At 40.2% G+C, this 11,652-nt stretch overlaps 1 protein-coding gene across 2 annotated transcripts in view; it reads left to right on the top strand.

The window, feature by feature from the left end:
- The first annotated feature begins 293 nt into the window (after positions 1-293).
- LOC135936094 (neurotrimin-like) overlaps positions 294-11,652 on the top strand; it is a 107,643-nt gene continuing 96,284 nt past the window's right edge. Inside the window, exon 1 of one of the 2 annotated variants that reach the window (XM_065478778.1) lies at positions 294-505. In XM_065478778.1, coding sequence (XP_065334850.1) covers positions 421-505 — 85 coding nt within the window. In that variant the 5' untranslated portion in view covers positions 294-420. The remainder of the gene's footprint in view (positions 506-11,652) is intronic. The other variant, XM_065478776.1, reaches the window with a different exon arrangement.

Here is an 11,652-nt window from a genome sequence, read left to right as displayed (position 1 = left end):
GAGGGAATCCTGTGGCGAATTCTGGTCAGGCTGCTGCGGTGGGACAAAAATTGGGCGCCCGCGAGTCGTACGGAGCGAAACAACAGCGAAATGAGAGGTCTGATTGCGGGCGCTGCGTCGCGCGGCCGAGAATAGGAGCGCGGCGCGGGCAGGGTGTCGGAAATTGGGCTCACCTAGCAAGAAGGGAGTTCACCCTTTCCTTAGGCCGCCATTGGTTCTTGCAGTTGGGCTGGGCCGACCGAGTGGCCGAGCAGCCAGCAGCAGTCGAGACGCCACCCCTAGTGCGCGGCGAGCAAGCGCCTTTGCCTGAGCGGTCGGCGCGCCGAGTCACCAGTTCGCCCGTCGCCCTCGCCCCGAAGCCACGTGCGTTCTGCCTCTCTCTCTCTCTCCGCTCGCTCTCGTCTCGCCAGCGCTCGCAACATGCCATCGCCCGGCCGCCACCTGGCCGCTACCCTCACGCTGGCCGCCGCCTTCCTGCTCACGGCCGCTGCCCTTGCCACCTCAGGTAGGACCTGAATTGAATGAATCGAATACGCGTTTACCAAGGCGAAAGAAAAATGGAGATTTCGAGGCGAAATTGCCAGGAAAGAATTCATTTCTGTAGTCGTTCTTTTTTCTAAGCACTTTAAAATAATTAATTTATTATTACCAAAAGATTTTTTTGATGATAATAATTGGTGATCTCTTGAATTAAAAAATAGCTGTGGCTATAATACTCACAGTTAAAAACTTATTTTTGTATTCGTGTTCAAAGATTCATATTTGCATTTCGCCTAGATCTGTCACCCAAATCCCGAGGGGATCATTTATAAATTTATATTAATTCTGGTAATGCAAACATGTTCATTTTCATTTTTTACAACTCGTGTATCTTGAGTGAAACTTTCTTGTCATTTTAGGCCCATAACTTTTCACTCTTGAGTCAATTGATATTTTATCAAATATCTGATACAAGTTTTTCCTGTTGTTGCTGTTGCTCACATTTCTCTTTAGAAAGAAACTCTTCACGATTCTTTAAATCTGTTCTAAAATCATTGAGGAAGAGTGGAACACATTTAGCTGTATAAAAATAGAGTATACCTTTATTGGAAACCTATCATAAATTTTCTCTTTGAATAAACGGAGCGCGTTGGTTGTGCTATTTAAGTGCGGTATCAAAGAGCGCATACTTAAATGAGTTGGCATTTTTTCCTGTAACGTCATAGCAACTTTTGTTTTTGCGACAGAAAGGAGGCATTGCGATTGGAATCCTTTTAAGGGAAAAGCACCACCCTTTGACAAAAAGATTTGATGCCATTGTAATGTTAAAAAGCGAATTAAGTATGCACTTTTCATAGATGAGTATATGTTTTTCCAGCTTCTTACAAAAAGGCTCAGTTTGAAAATAGTTTTCTCTCCGCAGATGAAATGGCGAATGAAAGAGAATAGCTGGTAAAAGGACGAAATCTTTACGTTCAATTTAACAGCGCGTGGCTCGGGGAAACGGTTTTCCATCGAGATTCCCGGCAATTACCAAGTCAAAGGGAAATCTCGCCTGCGACTCGTGTTCGCGTTCTAAAATTAGAGTCGGGCACAAACGCCCGCGGACGGAAAAGCGTGGAAAACAATTGGCCGCCACTGCGCTGAATTAAACAAAGATCGGCGGCGGCCTTTTTAATTAGAAGAGAACATGGGCGTTTACCTGCCGCTGGTGAAAAAGCCGAGCAAAACTTCTCGTTTAATAGGCAATTACAAGTTGCTCGACCCCGGGGCGAAGTGAAAACAAGAAATGAAAGCTTATAACATCTCAGGTGGATTTGTGATCTGAGAGGTTTATTTTGGGAACAGTCTAACTGCTCACAAACGGACTCTTTCGCATTATTTAGTGCCAATCACGAGGCCGAAGGTTGAAAACTAACTTTTGTTCACTCAGCGAACCGATTTTAATTGGGTATTTGGTTGAAAGGGAAAAATGGAGGCAAAAGCATCGAGCTGTGTGATAGTCGAGACAGTTATATGCATTCAATTATTATACTAAAATAGGAGGAAATATCACATCGGCAGCAGACAAATGATTCTCTTTATAGTACCCCGCTGATTTGATGCGGGAAAATTAATGTGCGATAATGAATAATGCAGCTCGCGCAGGTAACGATCTCTATAAAAGTTATTGCTGGTCGTCCTGCTTTTCCATTTCTGTAACTTCTTCTTTGAATTTTACTTACATATACAGCATGAACTTTTCTTTAATTTGCAATTTCCTTCTTTCAATAATAAGAGCCAATTATGCTCCGCAAATAAACTTTTGAACTTCGGTATTATAAAATCCAACTGTGATTTAAATGATAACGAAGTAGATCCAGCTGATGTATTTAATTCATTTAAAAAATTCATTCATGCTAACAATGGTGCTTTAAATTGGGTTTGTGACATATTACATGGAATTTTGGTTGCTAACATGAAATGACGTATGTTTTTTTAACTGTCTTACAGGTGCGGGGAGAAAATGTGTAAAATGCTTATTAATGTCAACTTTGTCCTCTTGGACATGGTCTTACAGTTAAATTTTTATCAGATTAAGTGTCACCTTGTTTTAAATGCCTCTATTTTAAATCGTGAAACATTAACTAACAATTATTTAGGAAAAATTGTTAGTGAGTAAACAACCACTAATTGTAAGGTAATTTACAAATTAAAAAAGAAGTGCATTTTTATTCTTGTAAAACAAGATCTCAAGATAGAATTTTCAATCACCTGCAGGGTTTATTCATTAAAATAATATAAAATAAGAATTCTTGGGTTGCATAATATACTGTCGCTCATTTTTATCCTTCCCGCAGAAAGCAGCAAACGAGGCAAGATGACTTGTTTAGCAGGGCTCAAAATAGGCACGACAGGTTCCGATTTGGGCGCAATCAGTCTGGTTCCCTCAGTCAGCGGTACAGACCGAATTTTCGGCGGGCAAAGTGTTAATTTAGGTGGATTCGGCGCGTGGTTTATAGTGGCTCAAGTGTCGCACACGCGGCATTTGAATGTGACACACACAAAACACGACCACCAAGTGGCGAGAAATTGAATTTCCCTGCGGGTGTTTGCAGCCGGGCGCCGAGATTCGCTCTTGACGCACGAGCCGTACCCACCCTCGCCATCCATATCGGCAGTAAAATAATCCATAATAGCATCATCGTCGTCGCATGAAATATTTAGCTCGTAATTAAATCTAGCAGCAGCAACGGTGGTGTGTGTGTGTGTGTGTGTGTGTGTGTTTTATTAAATTATTCGAACACGCGTCCTGATGTAATGGAATAAGTGCTTTTTATGAAGCGGCCATTAAAAACTTTGTCCGTTTATGGCACCTAACTTTGATTCTATTCCTCCGCCAAAGCACACACGCGATCGAAAATTTCTTAATACACATGATATCTATTGATTCTGAATAAATCCACTGGACATAACGTGTCTCCCTGTTTCCAAATTGGCTTTTTTTAGATGTGAATTGAATTTGTTCTTTTAAGGCAGAAAACAGGACACATAGCAAAATTAGGAACCTATATACGTGCGTGGAGCCGACAGCAGGTTTCCAGGCTTGTTTTGAGACTCTCTGGCATGCGGCAAATGCATGATGTTTTAATTGTTATATTCTTGGTGATGAGGCATTTTCTTAATTTACGGTCGCATGCAATTTGGTGTTCATCTCGGTAGGACAGCAAAGTGTGTATATATAATTAGAGTCATGGTAGAATGCTATATAAGTCAATAACAATTATTTAAAATAAATTAAAAAGTGATCATTAGAGTAATTAAAACAATAATTAATAATAACCTTCCATCTAGTTTAATTACGTTCGATAAATGTAATTGATCAATATGATTAATTTTGTTCAATTTAAATATTTCCCTCTCAATTTCAAAGCGTCTCCAAAGAGAAACTTATTGTTAGAGATGAGAAACGTAAATTGGGCCGCGGTGTTTGAAAATACAAATATTTAGCGACAGTCCCAGGTTCATTTTCCTTTGAACTTCAAGTAACTTAAGGACTCAAGTCTTAAAATTTGTCATTGGAACAAATATATGGCATATTATGCCATAAATACCATACATATTTATTCAATTAGAATACAGCAAAAATTGAAAGCAGTGTCTCCAACAAACAATATTTTTGCGGAAAAATGAATGAGTCCTTGTAGGAAAAGCTTTTTTCTATAAACTTGAACCTGAACTTTTAAAGAAAAACATTACTCTTTGCACATCTTCACCAATTCCTTCCGTAAGATAGAATGTGCCGCCCGCATATCTCTTATCAGCATCCGTGCGGAAAAAGCAAAGTGCGGTTTTGATCAGATTGGCCAGCTTTGCGAACGCCGGAACGTCCAGCCCTTAATTGCTTCCGCCGATGTATGTTGCGCCATACAGGACCGGAAAAGAGGCAAATTCGAATGGAGCTGGAGCAGTAATTTGGCCGCCGCTTTGCCAGACTGCGATTGAATTAGCAGGCAATCAATGTGGTTGTGTGTTTGTGTGCAGCGTTCAATTTGGAAAAGCATCCAGTCCAAGCACACACACACACACACTGTCACAGGGTCGGCGGAACAGCAGCCGGGCGGGCGTGCAGTGCGGTTGATTATTATTACATCGGCGCGGCGCGATTTCATTCACCAGACAGGCGGCCAGTGGCCAGCAATTGTGACAGAGGCATTAATTCGGAATTAATACTGACCGTGCTCGCAGATTTGTGTCACTAGTTCATTTATATATTTGTTGGTCCTGGCTGGTGCACGGCGCGGCCTTTGACAAGAGTCGCGGCAGAAAAAGCGCGTTCCAGCTGCCCGCCAGCGGATATTAAAAACCAATCTGTTGTTGCCGCCACACCACACTCGTTTTTCGTCCAAAACCTCTCAGTTTTTGCTCGGCTCCTGTGCATGTGCATGGCAAAGCTGGACGAAATAATTAAATCACGATGACCCCATTTTGCCATATGGCCGGGAGTTATGGCACAGATTCTAGGAAAAGTGCTGCCTCGCATTTGATAGAGTAAAGGAAGAAATGCGTACTGAGTTTGACCAAGAATACTAAACTGAAAATCGGTATCATGGATTCATTTTTACAAACTCTACAAAAATTCAATACGGTTGTACTTGTGATAGCACGCAATAAGAAGCATTAATTATCAGTCTCAGCCAGTCGGAAAATTTAAGGTCACCTGGTAAGTTTTGCAAGCTGCCGTAATTTAACCAAGCCGTTGGCTCGCATTGTTGAGCGCATGCTTTGCGTACACATTGCAATGTGAGAATCCGAGCACTGCTTGGGGGTCGAGTGCAGGCTGATAATAATATGCATTTACATTATTTACTCTTTTTTACATTGCAATCACGAGTGTATTTGGATTTGGGAGGGTTGCGAATTTCTGGACTGGGCTTCCTCCAACAGTGCGCTCATGTTGTTCGTTCGCAATGATATTGGGGCACCCATCTCGAAAGATTTAAAACATTAAAAAATCACATGGTTTAAAGAAAAGCTATACATCCGCCAGTCCAAGAGCTGAATAAAATTGTAAAGTATCGAGAAACAGAATTATGCTCGTGGCTTGAATCACGTTAAGCCTTTAAGCACAAATAACTTATTAAAAACTTCTCAGTAGGGCCAACCGCAAGTAAAAATGGCGAAGCCATTCTCTAGTCAGCTGCTGCATTCATATCTCGTAGACAAAAATATGGATTTGCGCTAATAATGAGATCTGAATTCCAAATTCGGGATGGTAAAAAGAAAGGATCAGTAGCTTGTGATTCAATTCGCTTGATGTTACATCAAATCCTGAACACTCCGACTATGTCCTCCGGACAGGGTTTTCGTAAGTTGTTTGCCAGGAGTGTTTTGCCTTTTAGCATATAATTTTATTGACTGTGTGTTCTCTGATGAAAGTATTCGACAAAATGTGATAATAAACAACAATAAAAGATCGATTTTACAATCAAAGCCAAACTCATGCGAGCAATTAATTGTTCTCGCTGTTCTCTTTTTGTTTATATTCTGGTTTATTCATATAAATGTAGAAAAGAGATCAAATTTACTTTATATACAGTCGTTAAAGTTAAAGTTCTAGCCTTAGAAATCAATATTCATTAGACGTATGCAGTTCAGCAACAAAACTTTTGAAATAAAAATGCAAACGGAAGCACCGCCTGTCGATGCGATAGTTTGGCTCACTGATCGAAACGTCTTTTCAATTAGCAAGTTATGCGCCGCGTGTGTGCGAGATGCTGCTATTTTTCCTCTTTGCATATACCCAAGCTGGAAGTGAGAAGTTATATAGTTCTATAGGGACACGACGTGATAAGTCAGGCTTGTGTATGCTTTCTTGATTGGCGTGCGGGTAATTAATTCATTAGCCGGCTGTGCGCCTACATACGCCATAGCAAAAAGCGGCAGCTCTGAAGAGATGTTGTTGCGCCGAGTTTGCGCCACAAGTTATCTTTTAATAAAGTTCACATTACCGCTGCCTACGTGTTTTTAGGAGCCGAGTCGAATGCAAAAAGTGTTTTCAAACGAGAGAGAAAATATTTTCTCTAATTCGGAAGAGACGTAAAATAAATTGTTTGAAAATCGATGCCAACTCGGCAAAAGGAATTGTCATTATTTGTCAACCGCAGGGAAGAGAGGCACGTGCGCGCCTTAGCTCGAATATTGTTTGCTATTCAGCCGATGCGAAATTTAATGAAATAATTGCTTGAATTCCTTCCCCCCGACGTCGTCTCTTCGCCTCCAAACTTTCTCCAGCTACGCTCTCGGCAGGTAAGGAAGCTCAATTGAGTTATAATATCACCGCCCGGCCTTCTCCCCCACTCGCGAAAGCTGCTTCTCAAAATACAATAATTAACTTTTAAAGTTAGTGGTCCTTTTGAGCCTCGCGCAAAATTGAGGAATATTTTGAAATTTTGTAGAATGTGGGAGTAAAATCTCTCTTTTATTCTGTTTCTAGTTATAGAAACAAGATTAACACATCAAGATAAAAGAAATAAAAGTCAAGTTTGACACCTACTTTTGAAAACATAAAAAAGTAAATGGTTTTAGCGCACGTTTCATATGATATTATATGGTGGCCGCCACAGGATGGCGCTCTCTCCTTCCTAGACAACCTGACAATGAGATGCCGCCACAATATTATTTAATGTAAGGAGAGTAAAGCTTACTCTCCTTAATTTAATGCAGCTTTCTCGGTTTATAATGATGAAATCTTTATTAAACACCAAAGGTGTACAACAGACAAAGAAAATAATATATAAGGAAATCACAGTTCACTGCTTAACGAGCTGTTTTTCCCACGGATTCTTACCGAAATTTCCTGCTCAACTAGTTTCGGCTGCCAGTTTTAGCCCTTCATCAGCGTTGATGGAAGATGAGTTACAGTGAGGGCTTGTTCATATAATTTTCACCCAACAATATGAAGAAACAAAAGTATAAAAATACAAAGTGACAATGTTAAACGTTTCCTTTAACATTGCAGAATTCAATTCGGTCTTATTAGTTAAATGGATTGAGAAAGATTAAAATGTTTGCATAGCGAAAGAAAAATTAATCTGAGATTTGCTGTAATTACCTTCCTAAAAGGGTTCCAGATAACTGTAATTTGAAAAATAATTGACATAATTAACAAACATTAAAAATTGTACTGAAGGAAAAGAACGCTGTCATATCTCTGAAGACGGGGAAGATTTAGATTTTATTAATTTGCGGATCAGCAACTTTTGCCTTTTTATCCCGCGCCGCCACAAAAAATACACAAAATTTGAATAACAACTTTTCATAGTACAGAATTTAACGAAGTAAAACATTAAAATGTTGAAGAATGTGAAGTTAATTTAACTTTAAAGCGGCAATCCGTTTCATTAAAAATTTAGTTAAATTTACTGTTTTAAATTTACTGCTCAGAGGGAATTACTTTTGGTATTGTTTTGTGCGGTCAATTTTAATATTTTCCTTGTGGACGCCAAGCGGGATCGATTGAATTCAGCAGAGCATTTGTGCATTTTAACAACGTGCTAACTGCGCTCGGGGGATGACAAGCTTTCGCGCGGCATATAACAGGGCCGTCCTCTCTCTCTGCTTTGTGTGCTTTATCGCCACTTGAAAACCGCGTTGTATGTGAATAAGGCCACGGCGCGACATAATAGCCAACGCTGCCACTGGAGAGAGAGAGAGAGAGAGAGAGAAAGAGAGAAAAACCAACTTTGGCGGCTTGTTCAGAAATTTAATGCCGAGCAACACGCGAGCCCAGCAGCCGCGACCCATCACAAAACATTCAACGCCTTTCTGACAAGCGTGACTTCTACATCGGCGTTAATTAATTTGTTGAATGCGTGTGTTTTCCACTCAGATTTTCTTCAGGCTAAAAGAGCTTGAATAACTTTTACTTTACAAGCCTCTAAGGAAAATGTACTATTGCAACAAAGGAAATTTGGTTACAGGCAATATTTGGTAAGTTAATTTGATAGAAAAGTTAAAATGGACTTTTTATTAAAGAATAAAACAATATATTCTGACGGAAAATGAATATTAAAAAATCGTGAGTTTGAATTTTGAAGCACTATTATTTCTGTGTTATAAAGAGCCAAAGTTTGCCTAATAATGTTTTTTTTCTGCTGATCTTTAAAATTCATTCTGAAAATCATCTGACAACAGCAACAAATGTGCTTAAAAGCTAAAAGCATATTGAAAAAACGAGTTGTTTAAAAAATATGTATGTCACACCTTTGGATATTTTAAGTTTTTAGTTAATTAGTTCTTTCTCTACAAACGCATCTGTAAAAATGTATCAATAAATTACAATTTCTTCACTCCAAAGAAGTCTCAGTCTGGTATATAAACTGCCTACAAATTTAACCTTCTAAACTCAAAATGAAACAATATGCCAAAGAACCAGGACTGAATATGGTTATTTTTCTCATTTAGTAAAATAGCTTTTTCAAATGTATCTTGGCACGTTATATGGTTGTGGCTCTTAAATTAAGAGAACAATGTGGACTGGGGTAAAATTTAAAGCTAAAAAACTCAATTTCGCCAGATGTGACCACAGCAAACTCGTAGAAATATGTTAATCCGGGATTTTCAAAATAAAAATTGACAGAATTTTGCTTGGTGCCAGCGTAAATAAGCTGTCAATTCGGCACAGCCAACCAGCTTTGGCGTTTCGCAAATATCATCACCACATAATATGTAGTTTTGCATATTTCAACGACAAACACGCAGCACACACGTACATTAAAATTGTTTTATGGGCTCGTAAAGCCCTAGCCCATTTTGACGAGGTCATTATCCAGGAAAAAACGTTGCTGTCACAAAAATCAGGCACTGAAAAAAAACGAAATCAGATATCATCACCGGATTAGCGTGATCAGTCTCTGCAACAAACAAACAAACGGAAAACTCGGCGTGTGCGATAAATATTAATTAAACGAGCGTCAAACTCGCTTTTTCACCACTCAATCAGCGCATTTGAGGCGGTGCTCGTGTGCGTTTGCATGCAAATTGGAGCACACACACACCGTGCGCGCGAAATAAATCAAAGGATAGCTAGAACTGGGCGGTGTGTCGGGCTGGTTGCTCTCCGCAGGGGCACGCTGCTGCTTCATTCAATTAGTCTAATGTAGGCACTTAAAATTTCACTCGGAATGAAACAAACAAACAAACAAGCTGCGCGCGTCCTGTCCAAGTTAATCATAAATATACACGGTGCCGGCGTGACAGAGAGGCGGCATTCCGTTAATTAAATTCAAATCTCGCGTGATGATTGTGCGCGCGAGATTGTTTTGTGCCGCGCGCGCGTTGTCGAGTGCGCGTGTAATTTTAATTACTCGAGCGAGCGATAAAACCTCCTATGAATAAATGAAACAAACTAATTGAGAGATGTGCCTGCCACTCTCTCATTCGTGCCTGGCTGCGTGCAGTGTGAGTGTGTGTGTGCGTTCGCCGCCGCTTATTATTTCCGTAATTATGTATGTGTGTGCTTTTCCGAATGTGTGCGTATGGTGGCGTGCGGCAAAGTTTCCGCCTCGTGTTTGCTTTCTTTTCTCCCTGCAGCCAGCCAGCCAGCCAGCCTGCCTGCCTGCCAGCCCAACTTCCCCCAATGCAAATATGTGAAATTTAACGGGCTGAAACTGCGAGCTGTTCCCTCCACGCAAGGTGCAGGTCTCGCTTCCAACGCTAGCTCGCCGGGCAATACGTAAAAGTGACACCAGCGGCAATCGCGTCAGCTTCCGTTTACATATTTGCTGCAAATGCAAACATTTCCGAAATTCATGAGCAGGGAGCAAGTTTCATTATGCAACTAATCAACTGAAAGTGGCGGCGTTTCCAACAGTTCGAAATGTTGATATCTTGAAGCTCGGAAGTAATTTGAACGAAATTCAAACCAATACCAAAATAATTTAAACTTAGAAGGCAATCTGCTTTGTTTCCCTCACCCTGATTGATCAAATTTTACTTTGAAATTGGAAATTGTTGGTAATCACGTAAATCGTTTACCATTGAAACATAAATATCCAGAGGCAACATGAGAGCAAAATTGAACTATTAAATCATTACCACTACCACAATCAACTGCACTCAATGCGGTTAAAAGTGAACAACGGGGAAGTAAAATTATTTTGGACTGCGCTCTATTAGGGATGAACCTCCATGTGACATAAGACATTTTTTAATCAGATCGATTTTGATGCAAAGTTGGTCATTTTTAAACACAATTTTAAAAAATTAATCACAATTTTCAAAAGCACCAACCTTATGGTTTTACTTTTAATTTTTGATTATACTCATCAAATTTTCCTATCTTATTTTTTTACATTAGCAATGAAAACAAGTCCTACCTCCTGTCTCCTGTCGGCTTGTGTCCTGCCGACATCAATCTCCTTGTTAACTTGTCTTTTTTCATGAACATCATCGAGTTCTCTTTGAAATTTAGACCTTTAATGCAATTAAATTCGTAATTATCATTTATCAAACCAAATATCAGTCAGCGTTAGCGGAAACAAAGGCGGATTGAAGTGATTTCTCGCAAAAACGTCGAAACGTATACGCGTAAAGTCCGATTCTGATTCGCATCCCCCGTGTGCTGGAAACATCAAAGAGTGGCTTCCAATTATGCCATTACACTCTCGGCAAGGGTGGGTGTACGTTTTATTGCCCCGCCAACGGGCCATGTTAATTATCACCCATAATTGGCGCCAAACACACGAGCGGCGCACTCGTTGTTCAACAGAAACATCAACAACAATACTAATAATAAGTGAGCAATCCGAATTCCAATTTGTGCGTGCGTGGTATTTTCACTCGGTCCGCACTCGTCTCGACTCTTGTGCGTTCCCACAGCTTGGCCGATGCAGAGGCGCATTGATTTCGCATCAACTTCGTTATTTCGAGCGCCCAGATTGGCACGGTTATGGCCCTCGTTAATTATTTCCGGCCACGAGCATGGATTTTTTCGATGGGAAAGCGAGAACTCACGTACTCTGCAGTCACATGAAACGTTCAGTTGTGAAAATAATCAATTAAATAATTAACTGATCAAATATACCGTGGGAGAATCTGTGGGGAGTATCGAAATTATGATCACTTTTGAAAATCTAATTTGAGATGCTGCTTTCACTGGACAAGCGGGATTTAACTTTTTTCCCTTTTATT

Source organism: Cloeon dipterum, chromosome 2, assembly GCF_949628265.1.
Source record: "Cloeon dipterum chromosome 2, ieCloDipt1.1, whole genome shotgun sequence".
NCBI lineage: Eukaryota > Metazoa > Arthropoda > Insecta > Ephemeroptera > Baetidae > Cloeon > Cloeon dipterum.
This window is presented reverse-complemented; position numbering and strand designations above follow the sequence as displayed.